This window comes from Cimex lectularius, unplaced genomic scaffold, assembly GCF_000648675.2.
Source record: "Cimex lectularius strain Harlan isolate CLEC.00 unplaced genomic scaffold, Clec_2.1 scaffold6, whole genome shotgun sequence".
NCBI lineage: Eukaryota > Metazoa > Arthropoda > Insecta > Hemiptera > Cimicidae > Cimex > Cimex lectularius.
The window spans coordinates 274,430-298,063 of NW_019392677.1; the positions used below are offsets into that span (position 1 = coordinate 274,430).

The window sequence follows — 23,634 nt, forward strand, 5'->3', positions numbered from 1 at the left end:
ATTTATGTCAGGTATAATTAGGAGTAGTTTAGCTTCTGCTGGAATAAATTACATTAACGTACTCACTTCGCTATTTATCTTCTTGCGGTAAAGACATTTGAGAATCGAGTTCAAACGAGACACAGTACGCGCCCTTGTTAACCTTTCCCGGGGGAAGCAAAAAGTTGTATTAATATATTAGATATACAGTTCGAAAAGTCTGGGGGTCATGATAAGCCCGAGGGGTAGATACCCCTATTTAAGGGCTGAGAGATTTTTTGCCCGCCCTTCTAACGGTCCTTTACAAGCCTGGGAACACTGCCTAGTTCCAAGAACTTGTTATTGTTCCTTTCTTTCGGCCCACCGCTTTGCTGGGAGCCTTCACATACATGTGACCAGATTGGAATTCTTTTCCCAAGTTTCGTGTTTCCTTAATACCTTTCGTTTTCTACCTATTTCAGAATATAAAAAAAAAATTCTGGAAACTTTGTAGTAATTGTTCATAAGTACAGGTTTTCTTTAATAACATCTTGCATATGGCCACTTCCGACAACTTTGGAATATAGAAAGTTTTCCAGTTGACTACGTTAATGATAAGAAGAACACTAAACCAATTATGATTAGGTGGGAAATTAGAGTTTTCATGGGGAAAAAGATTGAAATTATCTTTTTAAAAAATATTTTAACTCAGCTTCGTATTACCTTGAGCATACCATCGCCCAGTTTTTAAGCTTTGCAATGACAAATTACAAAATTAGTAATAAATCACATCCCTACCTATGTCATGGATTTGTGATTATTACAAAAATATCTCAACGTCGTATGGGTATGTTGTGAATTGATCCACATATATGTTATAAAAATTATGCTTTGTGTATCATTTTCGTTCTTTGGCGAGGATTAGGGGCTAAATATAGTTTTTACCTTTGTCCCTGAGGATCTCGCCGATTTTCATGCTTTTTAGCATGCTTTTAAGTGGTGGTAGTTGAAGTCCTTTTTCTTCCATAAACGCCTTTGAACCCCGACATCCAATGTGGCTTTGATGCCGGCCGGGATGGTTTGATAATTATTGATTTTCTAAATGGTTTCCTACCGATTTGGAATAACCTGAATTATTTTTGTTACAGTTGACGACGTCGAAGCGGGAGATCGTTGTCAGCAGAATGGAGGATCGGGTGATCCCACGATGCTTCTCGACCATGTCCATAACAGCGATAACAGAAGGTAGCCGATTAAATCAAATTTAATTATTTTTGAAATTTAAAAGCAGTAGAGCAAACAAGATCATCTCTTACTACCAAGTCTAATTTGCCGTATATGACCAGTCAACAATAAAAATTATTGTAACAAGCCAAAAGTTAAATCTACATGATACTTTACACTATAAACATATACCCACAACTCTGACCGAAACAAAAACCCGATGGTAGTTTTCTTTTTACATTTTATTTTGTCCACAAAGCAACATTTTAAAACGGATTTCGGCTATGCTTGGCTTATGCTTGTGCTTATACTAGGCATCTGCATGAACACAAAGGAGAGGGGAATCCTTTCTGAATGAAGTAGGCCTGGCTATAAATACGATTCGACATTTATTGTTTACTTGATTAATAATATATAGTAGTGTTCGTCACACTCTTCCTATTAATTGATGCCTTTATATCTCATAAATTTAATATCAGAATTGCTTAATTTTTAAGCGGGCTTTTATGAACTCACTCAAATGCACAAGATTTCTTTAATATTTTCTTTTTGGTCGTGTGCTGGTAACGTTACTTTATCATTATCTGTAAGCTTCAAATTTGTTATTGGCATTTGTTCTGCATATAAATATTTATTATTATGTAATATTTTGTGAATACAGCTGACACATCTGTGGTGATCAGTGACCGTTAGTCGATGATTATTCAGAAATCGTGAGATGCGGTCTGGTGTGATGTAGGTTTCAGAAAAACATTTTCTTTATCTTGCCAACTTTTCGATCTTTATTGAGATCATCTTCAGGGCCTGAGATTTATAAACATTGTTTAAATTTAACAAAAACATGTAGGATGTGGAAAGAAGTTAATGTATACAATGCAAAAAAATATTTTTTTTATATTCAATCAAAGTATTTCTACTCACTCAAAGTGTTTGTTTTCTGCGTAGAAATACTTTGATTGAATATAAAAAAATATTTTTTTTGCATTGTATAAATTCACTTTTTTCCACATCCTACATTTTTTGTTAAATTTAAAAAATGTTTTTAAATCCCAGGCCCTGAAGATGATCTCAATAAAGATTGAAACTAAATTCACTAATTTCGTGGTCCGCTTGACCAATTAATTACGGTTTTTTGTTGAGATGAAAAAAAGTTAATGGCACGAGCGGGATTTGAACCCACGATCTTCTTGAAAAATGGCAAAAGGAGGGAAAACTCATAAGGTGGGGTTGAGATGGGGAGTTGATGTCCGAGTGGATCGAGGTCACGATAGCTCAGGTGGTAGAGCGTATCTAGCCGAAGATCGTGGGTTCAAATCCCGCTCGTGCCATTAACTTTTTTTCATCTCAACAAAAAACCTTAATTAATTGTAAAGATTGAAACGTTGGCACAAAGAAAATGTTTTTCTGAAACCTACATCACACCAGACCGCATCTCACGATTTCTGAATAAACAGCTTAGCACACTTAGCACCACAGTATTCTGAATTGTCATATAAGTAAGTCATGTACGCAAGTCGAGTCTGACCTACTTTAAACAGCAGCCCAACAACATTGATTGTGCCCAGTATTTGTATTTTTTTTGTTAATTTATTGTTTGGCCTATTACGTATTTTTAGTGTACCAAACGAATATTAATGTTTTTTTTCAATCGGTACTCTTCGACCGCAAATATAGCGGTTTTTTTAACCAATAGTAAACTATTTGTACCAAGTAGGTGGGTCTTTAACTCCTTTCCGTTGACGCAGCCTGTTGGATCCCGGCCGACCGTCTGGATTATTCTTAGGCGTGTCGACTCCGAGAACGTCTATTTTGGGTCTTTCCGACCAGACACGTTCGACGAGGGGGGGGGGCGCCAAACTGCACCATTCAAACCATTTGTCCGGGAAACGAGGTCTGAACTTTCTTGATGAATTATCCAGAATTCCCTATGGCTCGCCCTTTCCCGGTGGTAGGTCCTGGTCAAGAGGGCGTTTCCTTAAGAACCGATACCAGGTACAAGCCCATTTCCGGTCAAGTCCGATTCCGAAACTCTGCTCTGTATTAACGAACTGTTTTCAACAGATCAAAGGCTGACAAAAAAACAAATAAACTTCATATGATAATTAATTATTTGATTCCATCCTTACAACTCTTCTAATGGTCATAATCGTCCTTACCAGTCTGCTCTAAAATTTGTAAATTTGAAACGTTTACTTGTGTACTCTGCAAAACACAAAAATTTGGTACACAATAAGAGCAACATTTAAGATTTCTTTATAATTAGAAAAAAATCGTCTAATTTTTACGAACATTCGGGTGAATATATGCTTGTTTAGTTGTTGCACATAAACGATCTCGTGGTGCTTACAAAGAAAAGGTTTATTTTATTTTATCTATTTTCTTGTAAGAGAAGAAGGTGAAAACGATGGATAACGGAATTTTGTTCCAATTTTCCTATTATCACTTTTTGAAGAATTTTCAAAGAATCTATAACTTTGCCAATTTCGTTCACTGCACGAAGTCTGGTATGGAAGTAACTCACTTAAATTCAGAAATAGCGCTTTTGATGTTCTCCCGTTGAATTAATAATTTCCGCTTCTTGTGTAATGAACAGTGTCAGAGACACGACCGTAGTGCAAAGGCGAACAGGGTATGCTAAATCTGCAAACCACCTTAACACAGCGTATAAAGCATATTGCGCCACCCTGTTCGATTTTCTTTTCCGAACCTTGAAGAATGGATAGGCCTAAAGTTTAGATCTTTAACAATTGGACCACCGAATGGCGGCAGCTCTTGCATAAGATTTCATGTTTTTGGGTTTAAAAAAAATTATACATACAAATTATTTATTTTTGAAGCCGACATTCTTTAACTTAGTAACAAGAACAATTCAACAGTCGAAACCTTAATTTTATTAATCGTAATGAACGAACACAACCCTGATCCAGTTGGAAAATTTAACCCCCCTGTCATCTTTCCTATCCCGGAGTGAGAACAGGCGGATTAGGTATAATTTTTGGTCAATCAAAACTAAGACTACTCTCGATACGCAATTTGGAACATGAAGGAAACATGTAATAATATTGATAAACAGAAACTTGCTTGAATATCCATGTTCACGTATATTCTGGATTGTTATTTGGTTGGCATGAGATTTTTTTACACCTTTAAAATATACTAAAATAATGTTTCAACAATCATTAAAAGTGTTAGTTAAACCGAATTCTACTTTTATTTTTTAAATACTATCTAAAAGTTTGTTGGATATTAATTTTGAAAGATAAAGTAGACTAGCAATTACAGTATATATTTTATTTTAAACAATACAAATTTCTAGCGATATTTTCTTCTCCCTCTTTTTCTCTTTGTGGTGCATTTTCATTTTTTTTCTTAAATGGCATATACGGGTTTTTAAAGTTAATAAAGAAAAATTATGAACAATGTTATAGTTCCATGTAAATTTGAGTAACGTACCTGTGATCCAGTTTGAATGAGTCACTCATAAAAAGGTTAAATTCAAAAGGTATGACATTAGTTAGATAAGTTTAATTCTGACGTGTCGAAAGATTTTATCGATGTGTTTAGCAACGCCATTTCATGTTCTATATATATATAATGCAGTTACGCTTTATTATTAGGAATAAGTTCTAAAAATAAAATAAAAATGACCAAATTTGTTGAAAAAAAGAATACAAAGATAATACCGCCTACGTCTTAAGTTTGTGTACAGTTCCTCATGATTCACCAGCACCGCCTATTTTTTAAAAGGATTTCACACTTTAAAGTAAGATTATGGAATCACCGTTTAAACAAACATAGCGTTGATAATTGAGTTTAAAATAAAAAAAACTAATTTGGTTGAAATTTGGCTGAATAAGTTTTCAGTGTACTTATCTGAATTTTCTAATATTTTATCCAACTATAATTTTTTTAAGAAGGAGAAAAGAAAAAAATGGATCCATTGTCCATCCATTCACGTTTTTCCTATTCAGCGTAAGTTGGGTTTTCAGTAAATTTATTCCCTGATAAATATTAATATCTGAATATTTCAAACATCCCGAAGGTTTATTATCGGGCTTAGTTCGTGATGGCGTGTTGGTCCCAATAAGATGGCGGAATAATTCTATCAATGTTCAGTAGTTTTCTACTTTGAAATTTTCCTCCTAATCATATTTTTATCAACAATTAATGTGATCGCATAGTTCTGTGTAAACTTAGTAACAGGCTGCTGCCCGTCTCCAATTTTATTCAAAAATATATCTTGGATGGATGGTATAGAAGGTGTGGAGGAATGGGAATCTCTACAGAAGTGGACATGTCCATTCAGTTCTGTTTGCACCATTGCTCAAGTAAGGTACGACGAAAATTCATGCTAGAAAGACTAAAAGAGACTTACGAAACTATGGTCTTTCAATGAACTTTGATAAACTAAATTCCTGGCCTTTGATGGTATAAAAGAGAAATCATATTAGGAAATGAAATAATACATCAAAAGGAATCATTTAAATACCTTTGGCCACTTATAGATGAAACAGGAAAATGTGAAGCCGACATAAAAAGTAGAACGGGAATGGCGAAAAATGCTGTCAAAAGATTGAATTCCGTTCTCTGTGTAAAAGGCAGTTCGGAAAGAGACAAAAAACGTTAATCTATAAGATTATGATTATTCAGAAATCGTGAGATGCGGTCTGGTGTGATGTAGGTTTCAGAAAAACATTTTCTTTATCGTGCCAACGTTTCGATCTTTATTGAGATCATCTTCAGGGCCTGGGATTTACTTACTATCAAATACTTTGATTGAATATAAAAATATATTTTGCATTGTATAAATTCACTTGTCCACATCCTAAATGTATTTGTTAAATGTAAACAATGTTTGTAAATCCCAGGCCCTGAAGATGATCTCAATAAAGATCGAAACGTTGGCACGATAAAGAAAAGGTTTTTCTGAAACCTACATCACACCAGACCGCATCTCACGATTTCTGAATAATTATCGATTATTGGTCACTAATCACCGCACATATAAGATTATGGTTGAAAATATTCTGAAATATAATAGCCAAACTTGAACGTTAAGTAAGAGAAATAGAGAGAAAATAATAGTCACTTAAATGGACTTTTGGAGTAGTTCCTGAATCTCTGAATTCCAAAAAGTGCGAAATGTGGGTGAAAGAAATAATGAGGGTCGCACATACCACCGAGCAAAAAATCAGAGAGGATCTTATCATTGGTTATAATCGGTACCACATGTACTTGCACGGTAACCAGGATGATGGAAGACATGCTACTTTCGTCATTGGATGCTGATCACCGAGACTTAATGCGAGCCAGAAACCCAAATCACGTTGGAAACTGAATAAAAGTGTAAGTGCTTTCTTTTTCACAAACACTCTGGATCAAGGTGTGGTCTTGAAGAAGAAAGCAAATTCAGTTGTTACTGCCTATTTGAATTTACTTTCTTATTGAAGACCACACCTTGATCCAGTGTTCATGAGTGAAAAAGTGGTCGATATTTCTAATACCAAAGCACTGCCTTATTTTTTATAACGCAGCATTTAAATTAGGATTCAAAGTAATTTTATATTCTTCTTTGCTCGTTATCTTTGTTTTTGGATTTACATCAAGTATTTAAGCTCTGCCTACTTTGTACTTTTGAATAGTCTTCAATGTATATTGAACTGGTTACTTATTCCTTAACTACATCATTTTGGATACTACAAACTTACCACTAAGAAATCTTAGTAGTAATCTTAAATGTAGAAAAACATTCCTTAGTTGTTAAGTATAAACCGTCTGTGGGGGTAAAATGGGTTTTCTTGACGGATACACTCATTTGGACTCTATTTAGAAGGAATTATTTTGCGAAAGTCTTAAATTAGTTCAAATTTGATATTGAATTTTTGTGGTATTGTGAGTTGTGTCAATATTTGAATAAGATCGGATTTTTCAAAACACAAAATTTCATTCAACACACATGGAAAGGATGTTTTTGAACCAAATATTAATATTTATCGTGTTGTTTAACTAAATTCCGTTTAAAATTCTCGCCTTTTTACATCGTCTGCCCTTATACAAAACCGAAGGTCGGGTTCGAATCCCGCTCGTGACACTAACTTTTTTATTTCAACCAAGACCTTACATAAAAACATTAATTAATTGAAAGAAATAATTTGGTCGATCGGACCACTAAATAGAATAGATGTAATAAGTAAGTAAAGAAGTATATCTTTATTAACAGCTCCCCGTGGCCACTTCATATGTCGCCGAGAATCGAATCCTGATTACACGACATTTGAAAAATGTCAAAAAGGAGGGAAAATTCGAAAGGTTGTAGGGTAAGATGGGAGTTGGGGGGGGGGACACAACTAATGAAACAGTTAGTGTCACGATAGCTCAAGTGGGTAGAGCAGCAGCGTATTGAGCCGAAGGTCGTGGGTTCGAATCCCGCTCGTGACACTAACTTTTTCATTTCAATCAAGACCTTACATAAAAACATTAATTAATTGAAAGAAGATCAATCAGACCACTAAATAAAATGGTCTTATACAAAACTAATTTTATCTCTGCGTTTTTCCTGCCTGCCACGATTTTAGGAACGTCCAGGGGAAAAGTATAAAATATGCTGTCGGTTGTACAGTTTTCCCAGTCCCTTAGGAAGTAAAATGCAAATACACAACTGATTACCGTCGTGTAAATATTTTGAATCGAGAAGTAAGTCTTCTTAGTTGACAAAGTTTTACCCTCCTCCCTTCTCTTGGGTAGAAAATCAAAATCCTTTCCACCGTCTCCCGGGTAAAATTATTATTCCGAGCTTAATTTCTCCTCTAGTAAAATGGCGTGCGGTCGGTGCGCCCACTCAGTCCGGTAACGTCGTTAGCCTCAGCTAGCGTGTGAGGCTAACAAGCCGTGAAAGCTCCCGAAATTCGATTTTGGTCTCACTCTTGATGTCTGTCACTGTTCTTGTTTTATACGGAGGGGTCACATCAACATGAACGCCCAAGAAACACGTATCCCCCGACTCGGGCTTTATTTTACTTGTGTAAGTCGAAAAAAATTGTGAATTCACTTCAAAGCAATACGTGACGGTATATCCTCGCCCGCACAGTCGTATAGGAGTGTCAATGGGCTCGTATTCCGCCATTGTCTGACTGTGTCTAAACGAGCCGGAAGGACGGTATTTTTAAATAGTTTAAATAGAAACGTGGTTGTGAAGAGCGCTCGTCTGTACGTCAAAGCTCAAGCGGTATTACATGTGCTAGCGACATTTCCAGTCGTTAAGATCAATAGAGGTTGACCCTGTGGCGGAAGAAAGACGCCGGAAATAGTTTTATTATCGCTCTCTCCACCCCGCTCTGTTTATATCTCAGTCTATTTGTGATCTCGAGATATGTTGGAGGGGGGTATTTTTAACCCCCCGCTGGGGGTTGGTTGTGGGTGGAATGTTTTGCCATGTGGCTATTAAGTAAGAAAACTATCTTAAGACTGTCATTCGGAACGCATCGACTGCATAGAACAGTAAGGCACCCTGTTTTTAATTGAACAAAAGCGTACAATTAAAAATTTTTTATGTTATTTTTATATACAAATTTCATTTGAAATTATTTTGAGGTCTTGTCTTAAAATTTCAGAGATTCCTTCTTTGGAGTCTTTCATACGATATAAATTCATATAATTTACGATCATTCTGCTTTGCTGTTTTGATCTGACAGACGAGTTTGTGTGCGTTAGTTCGGCTTGTACGTGCCACAATTCATAGCATTTGTTACACCCTGTTCAAGAATTCATACTGATACAAAATGATGTTGATGAGAATAATAATTAAAAGTAAGAGAAAAATAGCGAAAAGCGTCTGAAAGAAGAAAATAGCTAGGATAGGCAGAAAGATCGGAAACTATCTGAATGCAGGCTCAACACCTTGACTCCAAAAAGAAACTCACAAATTTTTTTTTATAGTTTTTTTTCTTTTTTTTACGAGGGTTCGCAACAGCAGAGGTCATATAAACCCTCAGAGTGCCGGTGTTTTTGAAAAAAAGCCCATTTGTAAGTATGTCGAGTTCGAATGCAGGGCCGCTGGATTCGAACCCGGGACCTTTACCTTACAGTGATGAGCGCCGTGTCAAAGACTAAACCTTGCGGCCACCGACGCCCCGCCACAAATTTAAAGTCCGCTGGAAAGAATGCAGTTTTAACAATTAATATATTAAAGTAAAAACTAATGGGCGTCGGTGGCCGCAATGGTTTAGGCGTTGACACGGCCCTCATCATTGTAAGGTAAAGGTCCCGGGTTCGAATCCAGCGGATCTGCATTCGAACCCGACATATTTACAAATGGGCTTTTTTCAGAAACACCGGCACCCCGAGGTTGATGTAACCTCTGCTGTTGCGACCCTCGTTAAAAAAAAAAATTATTCAAGGTAAAATTAATGTGTGGTGATTAGTGACCGTTAATCGATATTTATTTAGAAATTAAACTATCTGAATGCATATTCAACACCTTGACTCTAAAAAAGAACTCAAAAATTTAAAGCCCGCTGGAAAGAATGCAATTATAACAATTAATATATTAAAGTAAAAATCATTTTTTAATCATCATCAAGGAAAAACTAATAATTCTTTGTTTAAATTTATCGACGCAAAATCTGGAATGCCCCAGGGTTCTTATTTAGGCCCTTTATTATTTCGGTTCTATTAATGATGTTGCCTGAATTTCTTCCTCAGAATATAAACGTCTTGCTCTTCGCTGACGATTCAAGCATGTAATTATTAATGATAATGGCACAAAAATATTTCAAACCGTTTTTTCTAATTGTATTGATTGGTGCTCAAAAAATGGATTCAAACTTTATTTTGATAAATGCTGAGCGATGTCATTTTTAGATGTAATAAAAAATTTTATTCATCCTATTTTGGCAACGAATTGCAACTAAAAAACTGACCACGTTTAAAGATCTTGTAACATGCCTTTGAATTTTCCCAACATGTAACCAATATTACTAATGAGGTTAATAAATTGTTAGGCTTTGTGATTCGCAATGCTCAACACTTTAGAAACATATTTACAACAAGCAATTTATTTATTTTGCTCCATAATTCATAGACATTTATAGAAGTCCTTTCTGGTCACCGTATCAAAAGTATCTTTGTACCAAACTTGAATCAAACTAAATTTTTAAAATATGCTGCTTTTTAATTAAAAATTCCTTCCACGGGTATTTCTTAAAATCACTTATATTTAACCCCAAACCTGTTTATACCTTACAAGGGAGCAAACTGATTCACTTCTCTTCTATAGCCTTATCAATAGCAAAATCAATCCCAATTGTTGAGCCTAATCACTTTCAATGTCAGCTCTCACAATACTCAAAATATCTTTCCTTTTTCAGTCCAAACTCAAAAATATAATTACTTACTTCTCTTTGGCATTTCTAGAATTTTAACTTTTGGCAATAAGCATACTACCGTTGATATGTTCAACACAAACAAACTTGCAATAAAGAAATTCTCCTCCTATACAAATTTAAATAATTTTTTTTATCTCTATTCTTATAAAGATATATGCTTTTTTAAATATGTTTATGTTATATATGTCAAATGTATATATGTGTTATTTTTTTCTACATTTTTATATGAACAGTATTTCTCTTGGAATTTTGTAGCTTTGGATTTGTTATCGTTGTTTTTCTTTGAAAAGGGGTTCTTGCCTGTGTATTGTTAAAAACAAATATTTAAATATCATTTTATTGCTGAATACGATGATTATATACTATGCTTCAGCTGAAAGTTAGTAAATGTATTGTACAACTCCTGGGGGTCTACTTCATAATGCTACTAATAGTACTCTACTGTATATTTTTAGTCGGTCTAGTTAACAAAAGTGATTAGTTTTATTATTATGCAAACAATGGTTGAGTCGAAAAATTAATGTCACGAGCGATACTCGAACCCACGGCCTCCGTATCAGCTCCACTCGTGACACTAATTTTTAACTCAACCATACTTGCATATGAATTAAAGTCGAATATGAATAATATTAGTTAAAATATATAAGTACTCGAATTACAAAGTACAAACACTAAGAATTATTGATTAATAAGAGAAGGCATCATTAATATTGCAAGTGTACACAAGCAAAAAACTACAAAAAGTACAAATCGGCCATACTATTGGATAGGGAAACCGGGAATCAAACACATTTACTGTTTCAAACAACCCAAGTTACTAGTTAATGAATCAAACAGGTTGCTGTTACTGTTTATTGCTGCTTTTATAATTATAGCTGTTAACTATCTATTAAAGATCAAAAGGCCTTATTTTTAAGGCGGAATTGGTGATCTAACCACAAACGAGGGCCATATTGAAAAACGCATTGTGATGGCGTTTTCTGACCATGCAACAATGTATGAAATAACAAGTAGTGACTGCGTTCTTAACACGGTTTACACCCCTTTAAACGATAGCAATATACAAGTCACCTATTGTGTGGAACGTGCTACCACTTTCCAGCCGGTGCAATTTAATGCGGCGTTTGTTTTGCCGAAAGTGCTACCCTTTTCTTGTTGGGTTTTCTATTAGTGGTCCTATTCCAATATAGCCTCGACTCAGTACGATGACATTCTGAATCGTTCTTTAAATTAAAAAAACACAGGCAAAAGTCAAAATTGATCCATGTTCGGCAGTTATTCAGAAATCGTGAGATGGGGTCTGGTGTGATGTAGGTTTCAGAAAAACATTTTCTTTATCGTGCCAACTTTTCGATCTTTATTGAGATCATCTTCAGCGCTCAAAGTGTTTGTCTTCTGTGTAATTGTGCCATTCTTGCGTGTTGTGTTGAGAGTGCCCGTCACTAATCACCACACATGTTCTGTATGTTTTTCTACGTCTAATAACATTTTGTCGGGCCATAGTCAGTAATTTGTTCATCATCTCTACCAAAAGTAACCCTCTTGAATCGTAAAGAAATGAAGGAGCAAACGTAATCTTAAGGTTTGTACGTTTCCACTAATATTTTGATAATAAATACGATCTGAGATTTGCATTAATAGTACAAATAAAGACGAATATTTTACAAATATTTCTAATATTAGTTCACTATTTTTTAAACGGAATTCAGGCTTTACAACTAGTATATTTTTTTAATTATTATTAAACAAAATTGTACAAATTACAGGTTACTAAGTGTATTAGTAAATTAGAGAATTAGAAAATTAGGGTATTTAATTTTGAAATAGGCTCCTGAAGAGAAAATTAAATAGGTGAAAACGTTAGCCCAGCATTTAATCAAAGTTGTAATAAATAATTTTATCAAAATGTTTTAATATAAAAATATCCGTTTTTCAAGAAAGAATGACATTTCGGTATACAATTAAATTTATATTTAATCTATATCCATTATCAGTAGTATTTCATCCAAGTTGCTCATCCCACGTTGGTATTCTGTAGATAAACTTGCACACAATTTCTACTGCAAAACATTTCCCTTGAACAAATTTGGCAATGGATTCGAAAGTCATATTGAAAGAGCAAGTTTTTGACTAAATTGGACAATTCCATTAAGATTTGACTTTTCCTTGGGTAGGAAGAATGGCCGGAATTATCTTGCTAGAACTTTACGGTTACCTAAATCTTTTTAACATTGCCTATTTCGCATAGATTCTTTCCAACTGTTCACAATAGAGTTTAGGGTGTTTCGATCATGATAACTTCTTCCTACTTCGTAAGCAGACAGATTTGTAAGCTCTTTTTAAGTTACTGAAATAGGCGTTTGACCATGATCTAACCACTGTCCAAGGATTTTTCCAGTAAACTTTTCATCGCACGCCATATTCGTTTGTAAACTCAGGTGGTGTATATAAAAGATTTTCGCAAGTTTCTACCCTCTCAGCGGATCGCTGGAGCTAGGCTAATTCGGGACTAGTCTGGTGTTCTTTTTCGCCCAGATGGCGACAACATTTCCTTTCGACATCCATACTTCCTAAGCAAGTACTCGAGTACTTTTGGCCGTGATTTAACAGCTTGCTGTATAACCTCGCCACCACTGCTTGGTTTTCCCGAGCACTTTTTCCTTTTTCAAAGTTTCTCCAATGTTGGATTTTTCAATCCGATGTTCACACTCTTTCCTCTTCAGTTTTAAAAAATTCGCGAGCTGTACATTTTAGATCATGTAATGTCTTGTTATAACGAGAATTTTGTAGGGAACTGGTTATTTTTTATGGCTGGATTAAGTGAATTAAAAACATATTGAGCCAGTCGGATATTTATAAACAAGCTAGGCAGAATTCTACTAAAGCGTATTATTTGTAAGCATTGAATAAAATTAGCATATTTACCGTCATTGAATTCATTCAGAAAATTATTATCTATATCGCCTTTCTATATTAAAAGTACCTGTACATACTACTACAGAGTATAGAGAAAAAAATGTTAATTGGAAAAACAATTGAACTCTTGGTTTTTATTTGATGAAAATTTCATTCAGGAATGGACAATCCTCAACAATTATCACGTTAGTGAACACATTATTTTAAATCAATTAATTATTCTTTCTAAGGTCTTGGTTGAGATTAAAAAATCAGTTCACAAACGGGATTCGAACCCACGACCTTCGGCTAAATACGCCGCTACTCTACCACTGGACCTATCGTGACATCGATCCTCTTGGACACCAACTCTCCATCTCAACCTTCAACCGTTCGAATTTTCCCTCTTTTTGCCATTTTCAAACGTCATGTAATCGGATTGGATTCTCAGCGACTTATGAAGTGACTGAAGTGAATTGACTACGAAAACTTTAATGGATTATTTTAAATATTTCCTACCACAGATGTCCACACTTACACACGTCCGGTTGTGCGTCATTATGATAAAAAAAGGAAGAAATAGTTCTCTTTTGATTTAACCGGGCGTCCGGGAGCGACGGTGCAATCAGTTGGGTTGAGCGAGGTCAGTGACACACAATTGCAATAAAATGCGTGTGACGACCGACACATGTACCCTCCTCGCCTTTCACAAATAGACACAGTTCCCCCTCGTGAGACAGGGGGAAAATTAATTATGAGGATGCGTTTCCGGCGATAGGTCTAGACGACAAAATGCATTTAGCCAGCTTATCGAGAGCGGGGCTTAGGTTTGCATTGTTGCAAGGACGTTGACTCGCAAAATGCAGTATGTGTCCCGCGGCTTCCGTTGTCTTCCGGCACGTACTATTCTCCATAAGTCTTTAAAGTTTAATGTTTTCCTGTTTAGCTTACAAAATGTTCAGTGTTTGTCCATTTGTCCTGACCCGGTTGAGATTGTTCTTCTTGCAAAATACATGGCATCCGAGAACATAAAAACATGACTAAGGCCTAACATATACAAAAAAATCGTACCAAATTGCTCCATCAAAATACATTTATGATCAATCAAGTTATATTTCATTACTGAATATTATAACAGCACGTTATTATAGCAGCAGGATTCATAGTACGATGTATGTACGAATCAACATGAAGATAAGAAATATGACACAACTCGGCTAAAGAAAATTTTATAGTAGAGGCAAATGGAAGTTTACTTTCTTTGACTTATGTATTAAGTACACGCCATTACGGTTGTTGGCAATAAAAACTATCATGATCGAATTAATTTTGTCCTCCGTTTCTCCAAGATTTTACAAATCCACCTCTACTACCCCTAAAAAAACTACCGGTTTTAAATTGTGTCACATAACTTGCATATATTGGCTCTCAATAATTTAAGTTAATTTGTTTCCTCTACGATAATTGTGGCCAATGAATGACTAACGATATTAATTTTTTCTGATTGTCACAGACAACATACAAACCTAATAAAGCATAAATATCCATGTAGTTTTACCAAGATTATTTTTGGCTCAAATGTGCTTTCCTCCTGGAGTCGAGGCTAATTAGTTATTTAAAATATAAAATTAATTATTGAAGTCATGATTTTATAGATTATTAAAAATATTTATTCAGAAATCGTGAGATGCGGTCAGGTGTGATGTAGGTTTCAGAAAAACATTTCTTTATCGTGCCAACGTTTCGATCTTTATTAAGGCCTGAACATGATCTCAATAAAGATCGAAACGTTGGCACGATAAAGAAAATGTTTTTCTGAAACCTACATCACACCAGACCGCATCTCACGATTTCTAAATAATTATCGATTAACGGTCACTAATCACTACACATTAAAAATATTGTAATTAATCGTTGAAACTATGAAATAGTTTACAAAGTGTTTCTTAGTGACCTGTTGTTTCGTAATTTGTTGAAGTCGTGAGTAGCGGTTAAAAATGAAGTAGTTTAGAAAAACACCTATTTCATTTTTTTTGCAGATGTTTCGACCTTTATTCGGGTCACCTTCAGGGCGTGGGTAAATTACAAAGCATATGTTGATTGGAAAAATACAGTACAGATGAAAATATAAATTTTGAACCCCCGGGGTGTCGAAGTTTTTGAAAAAAAGCCCATTTGTATGTCGGGTTCGAATGCATGGCTGCTGGATTCGAACCCAGGACTTTTCCCTTACAGTGATGAGCGCCGTGTCAACGCCTAAACCTTTGCGGCCACCGACACCCCCGCAGATGCTTTAAAGCTCAAGAACTAAGATATGCCTTTTCGGAATGGTGACAGTACGTTACCGCCAGTTCTAAAGTGACACATCAACCTAGCAGCTAAGAGTCCACCTACAGTTGTGTCGTTATTCCTGTAGCATCTCACATCCGAGTACTTAAAAAAACTAAATAATTCGTTTTTATAGTTTTTCGACTTTTGTCAATTTTCTTGTGGGTTTGCGATTTGTCTGACTGACTGAATGAAATTTTCGAAGTTACAAAAAGCGTAAATTCATAACTAGAGACGGAATTTTTGTGCCATAACAATAAAAAAAAGTTCAGTAAAAGGCAGGTGTTTCAAAAAAATAAAAAATAAATAAATAAGAAAAATAAACTAAAATTTAAAAAAGTGAATTTTTTGGAGAAGTGGACGAGAGATTCGTCTAAGATAACCAGAGCAATTTTTACCAAAACCAGCGATTACAAAACTTACAGTAAGGAGAAAAATGGCAAAAATAGGCTACCAGTGTGTCAAAAACTGGCAAAAACTACGATTTACAGCGGAAATCGCTCGTTTGTGCAAATTGTAAGCAGTTTTTGTCTGAGATGAACAGAGCAAGGATAGACGGACCAGGAATGTCGCGATAAATTAATTTCGTATTATATTAAAAAAAACAATCCGCTTATTATTTCTATACTTTATGCGTGTCCTATGTAACTTACATCTTAGGAGTTTTTATGGTCTGTGCTGCAATAAATGCTTGGATGTATCTTTTCTTTCTTTATGGGTTCAGCTAATTAGATTATTAGTGTTTTTTGTGTTATTTTTAAGTTAATTTTAGTAAGTGGCAGCATTACGTTAAAAAAAATTGAATTTAATGAATTTAAGGTCTACTCTAGTGTGAATTAATCATTCAGAAGGTATGTACGTAGGAGGTAATCCTGTAAGAAACAATCCACGAAATCCGTTCGATGTCGCGTGGTATGTGAGGATAAAAGGGGAAACGGCATAAAATGAGATTCCTATGCATTCATATAAAGGGTGTTTTCACCGAGATGAAATAAAGAAAGTGGAAAAAAGAGGACAAATCGAAAACGGAGGAGATGAATCACAGAATAAATTGGTCAATAAATGTGATAATGCGGATGGATCCGGCTATGGGTTTATTTCTTGCCTTTACCCCGATTATTGGGCCCCTTAAGACGCCATTCCACGAAAGTGAGGCTATTCGGTATTTCTTTCATGACCAAAAGTGAACGAGGTTCAAAACTCAGGCAGGTACCTCGAACTTTTACCTGCAATGGGTAGTCCCGTTAAAAATGCTCAAGCTTTAAGTAATTAACTCGAAGCATACAATAATGTTAACGCTCTGAGGTTATGAATTCGAAACATTCATAAACTACCCGTTTTGTGACGGCTGAAACCCAATAAAAAAACCCATAATTGTTATGTTTCGCGCCTTCAGTTTAAACATCTCGTCAGGCGCTGCTGGCTTTAAAATGCACGGCCCGTTTCGTAAAGACGATGATACTTGGTAAGCCTGCTCTCGTGCATGAAAATAGTTGGATTTGTTATGAACCCGACGTTGAAAACGCCTGGAATTTACGACTTGGTAAAACTTTTATAAACAGTTTGCCCTTCGTGGAATAAATTTACGGCATCCGATGTCACCTCTTCCCTGAGGGTGTTTTATAATTTGTTAAACTTTCTGTTTTCACTTGTTAAGAACCACTATTCTTATTCGTTAAAAATTGGCATTTTTCCATTTTAGTCTTCTATTTTCGATTTTAGGATGTTAGTAATCGCAATATTAAATGCTTGAAATTTGTCAAGTAAAATTATACACCTTTTGTAGCTTAAGCCAAGAAGTTGTGCTGTTTTGGACGTTTAACTCCCTTGGAATTAAATTGACTATTTATCAAATATTACTCATAAAAGGTCAATTTTTTTTTTGTTGTTTTTGATATCAGACCAATGAATTAAGCGAAAACGCGTGAATGTAGTAAAATAACTAAAGAACACAGTAGTCCAGAGAAATCCTTCCTGATTAACCGCTGGACCCCCACGTTAAGAAGCTAAACCATAAAATCCGTTCGTGCCTTTACCTCGGGCACGTTTATCCCGATTAATGGCCTGGCTAATGTGTAGTTAATGAGCGGAATGAGATGCGTTACGTGGAATTTTTCGGCGTTCAAACACCAACGGGCCGAACGTTTGTCCCATAAGAAATTCTACCGTCTCGGACAACACTGAAAACAAATTTCGACCGCGATGTCTTTTAATTTATTCTAAGCCTGCAGGATGGACGACACCCTAACCCCGGAAGTTCACCGGAAACTGGTAACGGCCCTCCGCCGGAAACTAAGTCTTAATTGGCAATGTCAATCAGCAGTCATGTTGCTGCCCATGGACTCTCTTTAGTCCGTTTATAAAACGTCTTAAAAACCCGTCAGGTTTACCATAGAGTAATATTCGCGACAAAACTTGAATATCACAACCTTTCTACAAAGAAGTTTAACCTAAAATTTAAGGCCTTGTTCAACGTATCCTTAGATTTCTAATAAACTAGGTCCAATAATGGTAGCAATGATCAGCATTGTCACTTTTTACGGCTAGCACAATCGAAAATAGTCCTCATATCTTCTTACTAACCGTGCACTGTTATCTAGATCGCCTTGACGTCGATATTCGTGACTATTAGCAAATTTGGCTTGACAGTGAACAAGAGTAGCATAAATCCGATTAAATATCAAGAAGAATATGATTACTTTTTACTTAGTACTTTTTGTTCGCAAATTACTCTGACTGTAACAACCCCATAACCGGACCCTATGTTCTTACAAGTTTTATTATTTGCCTGAAGTATAAGCTTGTTGTGTAAATACAGTTTCTTCCCATCAACCAATACAATATTTTTGTACTTGATTCTGAATTATTTTTTTTATATGTGCTTTCCAGCGTATTCTACCGTTGAAAGTAAGACCTCGGTGTTTTGCTGTATGTGCAAACGTAATTCGTAATCATATGTCATATTACTTGGATTACTTGGAGATGATGAGATACGGTCTGGTGTGATGTAGGTTTAGAAAAAACATTTTCTTTATCGTGCCAACGTTTTGATCTTTATTGAGATCATCTTCAGGGCCTGGGATTGATAAACATAGTTTAAATATACAAGAAGGCCCTGAAGATTATCTCCATAAAGATCGAAACGTTGGCACGATAAAGAAAATGTTTTTCTAAACCTACGTCACACCAGACCGCATCTCACGATCTCAAGGTAATCATTAATTAACAGTCACTAAACACCACACACTTATGTCATATGTTGAGCTGCTATATTTGAAAAAGTAACTTATATTCGTTCATTCTGCTTTTATATGCAGTATTACGATTATATTAGAATTTGTTTTCTATCGCTCGTTGCCTTTGCAAATGTGGCTAAAGAGTATTTTACTAGATTAGGAGTGTCACATGTTTTCAACAGGTATAGGTCAGGTAGGTACACAATCTCACGACAGTCCTACGTGTGGTGTTCTTAAGCATAGTGTAAACATTGTCTTGCTTGATATCGCAAATAGCAGAAAACTGTTCATGTAACTCCAGTATTTTCGGTCAGTACTTCCTAACCTGTATCTTTGTGTGTATTCTTACTTGCTCATGATGTAAATTCTTTGTGGTCGTAAGTTAAAATAGTAAAGATATGTTTTGTCTTAGGTGGATTTTCGTGTTGAACTGTCATTTTCATTTTCCACAACCCAAACTTATGAAAATTAAAAAAAATCACGATTTCTCTTGCATAGTGTAACAAATAAAAAGCAGGCTACTAAACGAGGAGCTGGGTTGTGAAATTTACAGAAACTGGCCGAGGACCTTGGAATGGAAATCGAAAGCGAGTTTGTTTTGATACACTCAAAGAAAGTTCTGAGCCCCTCATAGACCTAGCCATAACTATGTAAGCTCTGGAGAAGCAGTCAAGGTCGTTCAACTGTGTTCTTGGTACAAAATTTGTGAACTTGCATCGATTTTTATGCATAATTACTCGTTTACTAAAACAGTTCTAGTATAGAAATATTAGTATCTGGCTTACTACTAAATAGTTCTATTTAGATAGCAACTAGCCTCAGTTGAGAACATTATTTAAATTGGAAATATTTATAAGTGAGTACGTTTTTGCCAAATTTTGGTTAACCTTCCAATATATATTCTTTTGAGGAAAGAGTCTTTTATTGTATTATTTCATGTTAAAAACGAGTTGAATGTTGGCCCCCCATTATTCAACTGAAATGTTTTACCTTCCCCCTGTCCTGGTGTATTTCCTTCCCATTTTCCCCTGAATAGCCTTGGGATTAGTCCATTGTTCCTTTATGATTCAAGTCTTCCCAACGCGTCACACGTGTTGCTCCGTTTCTTCGTTTGATCCTTGGATGACAAAGGGGCCCTTGCGAGACGGTGTCGGGAATAAATTTTATACAATTTTTCCTTCTGGGGTGACCACCTTTGGGTTCATTGGGGTAGCTGGGGGTTGGAGGTGTATTCTGTGTTGACCGATGTCGAGAGGGGGGTCCACCTGGTGGCACCAGACAGCACCTGCCTCCCTACAACATCTGCCATTCGGCCCATCTGCACACGTGCCGTCCTCACCGTTTTAACCAACGTCGGAGCAGCTTTCGTCGGTTTTTTTACGTACTCATCCGCCACACGGGAGACAACTGAGAGCACTAGAGCCTCATTACTAGGGAGAAATGCCTGTTGGTGCGATTAAACCCATTTTCTTAAATTAATTTTAAAACGTTCGGTTCGGAAAACCTAGCAAACATACAACCTCATCTTTCATTCTTTGTAGTGTACCTATCTTCATCCTCCTCATTATCCAGCGAAATAACGATTTCACGGTCTGCTTGATAGTTAACTTATAAGTTCAAAGATGACGCATACTGTTATAGTTTCATTTAGTTAAAATGGATCATCGCAATACCAAAACAAAACTTGCTTTCCTTCAAGAATATATTCGATGTTTTATTCTAGTTCACAATAATAAAAGTCGAGAAATCTTCACTGAAATATCGCCTCGCCTCCAATTTATTGATTTATCTAAAATCGTAGATTCGTATCATAAGTCAAAACATAAAAGTATGAATCTATGTTGAAGATTTCGTAACTAATGAATATTGACCAAGCAAAAAAACGTATAAAAAAATGTATAAGCTCCATTAAACCTATTTCTTAGTTTAAATTTTATAATAATTTTTTTATATAAAGTTTCTTATTTATAAAATATCAAGCTATCGAGCAGTCTGAGGACAATTGATTATGATTAAATAATAAAATTAAGTAATTAATTTTTTACGTAAGATTTTGGTTTAAATGGAAAAGCTAGTGCCACGAGCTGGATTCGAACCCACGACCTTCGGCTAAATAGGCCGCTGCTCTACCACATGACCTATCGGACATAAGATCTCCCCATCTCAACCTACCACCTCTCGAATTTTCTCTCTATTTTGCCATTTTTCAAATGTTTTTACCTAGAAGGAAATTGTAATAAAACCTTTTTTTTAATAACGGAAATTTTTAACACTAATTTGTCTTAATTAAAAAAAATAAAATAAAATACAAAATCCAATAGTTTAAATTTTAGTGCAAACTTAAAATAATATTTTCTTTGGTGATTGATCATCCTTCTCAGTTTAAATATTTTTTCACTTTATTTAAAATACCTTTTGAAAAGGAAAATATCTTAAAATAATATTAAGACTTGTAAAAAACTTTTAATGAAATGAAAATTACAAAAAATCTAAAATTAATTAAAATAAATTTTAAAAATGCATATAATAAATAGTATAAATACACAAAACTGCGTATTTAAAATTTAAAAAAAAAGTAAAAAAGTAAAAAGTAACCTTCCATCTTGGCCATGCGGCTTGTCGGCAGTAAACTTTTCTTTTGAAAATATTATTTAAAAATAAGTAAAATTACCAAATTTTTTAATAAATAAACATAAATTACAGAAATAAAATGGTCGATATCTTTGTAAAGAAAGTAAGTACACTGAGAGGAAAAAAGTGCCTTCTCAATATAAATAATGAAAAATTTAATGAATTTCAAAAAGGTAAACCTTGTAAATAAAATATAAAATAATAACATCCTTTGTTAATCTTGTGTCCTTTAAAAATATAGGTGCTGATGATAGTAAATTCCCGAAATTTCCAAATAAATGTTTAAATAAATTCTTTTCAATTAATTAATCTTTAAGGTATTGGTTGATATGAAAAAGTCATTGTCACGAGCGGGATTCGAACCCACGACTAAATACACCTCTGCTCTACCACTTGAGCTATCACGAAGTAACGATAGTTCAAGTGGTAGAGCACCGACGTATTTAGCCGAAGGTCGTGGGTTCGAATCCCACTCGTGACAATTTTTTCATATCAACCAATACCTTACTTAAAGATTAATTAATTGAAATGAATTTATTTGGTCAATCGGACCACGAAATCTTATGGGTTTAAATAAATGAGGAATTTATTTTTGTATAAAGTGTTTACTGATATACGGGTTGAAAATAGAACTAAACTGAGTAAAAGTATACACGGGATAAGGGAACTTAGTATTGTACTTTGGATTCAGTTGTTTATGTTTGTATTTGCTGCTTCAAGGTACATTCAACCACCTAACATTTGAATAAATCGTGATTTACTTAAAATCGGTTTTTATTAACTTAGGAAATTCTTTGGACAAAGATATGATAATATTGACCAAACTGTTGTCTACGTAGTCACACTATAGTCAGCAAAGGGGTGATGTGGCTGATTTGTATCATGATAAATGTTAAGAAAGGTCTATTTCCAAGCTCGTGGTCGGATATAACTTGTCTTTTTTTATTATTTGATTTATTCGGCCGGCAGTATTATCCCGTTGCGCTTTTATTGGTAGCCGGCCTTCGGAGGGATGGCGTGCCGAGGGTGGAAACGTTTTCGTCAGGGGGAAGGTGGAAGGTGTCATGTGGATTGTGCAGTTAGCCACGTGATTGGTTTCGGAGCCGGGCGGGGTCCCGAGTACCAGACAGTACCAGTCGTTCTCTTTATCTCGGCACCCATTACTTTCCAATGTTACTTCCCTACGCGTCAAAACATGGCCATGGAAACGGTCGCGACCTGGTCCGCTACAAGTTTGTCGATACTGTTTGCAATCCTACGATATCAAAGTTGAATAACCGCTCAAAGACGTTCTTTTCTTCATTTAAAGCCAGCTCAAATACGAATCACACACAAGACAGGAATAATTTAAGCAAACTGAAAATTATTTCATAACGCTCTGTCCGGTGTAATAATTACCAGAAAGTTAAAAGAGAAAAATTCTTTTAAAAGGTAATTGGTGGCGTCATGTTGTCCAAACATCGCACGATAAGATAAACTAGAAAATGTAGAAGTATAAAATAACTCAACAACAATATTGTAAAACCTTTTATTGAATGATTGACTAATGATCTGAGATAGTCTGAGACAGTAGCTTGATTAAATTATGGAATGTTATGCGTATTATTTTATATCAAAGTGAAGAATTTGTTGGTATAATTCTAATTAAAATGAGTTGATCACGAATCTATTCCATTCAGTACGTGTCTCAGCTAATATTTTTTTTAGATAATTTAAACTTTTTGTCTTTAAACAGACTAAAATTAAGTTGCAAAGGTAATGATAAGCATTGAACTTATTTAACTGGGTACATATTGTAAGATATTAGCCCATAACCTAGCCTAAACCGCACTGAAATCTAGCACATTATTATTATTAATTTTTTTTTTAAGTCAAAGATACGGTCGTGACGTCGTATGGTTTTTGAGGTTCCTAGTCCTCACATAGTCATACACTTATTAAATTCACTAGTTTCGTGGTCCACTTGACCAATTAATATT

At 35.1% G+C, this 23,634-nt stretch overlaps 1 protein-coding gene across 1 annotated transcript in view; it reads left to right on the forward strand.

Annotated features, from left to right (window-relative positions):
• The window catches only part of LOC106673830 (serine/threonine-protein phosphatase 4 regulatory subunit 1-like), a 226,181-nt gene that overhangs the window by 33,803 nt on the left and 168,744 nt on the right, over nt 1–23,634 (forward strand). The window contains exon 2 of the mRNA XM_014406143.2: nt 1,107–1,203. Within this exon, the coding sequence (XP_014261629.1) occupies nt 1,107–1,203 (97 nt within the window). The remainder of the gene's footprint in view (nt 1–1,106; nt 1,204–23,634) is intronic.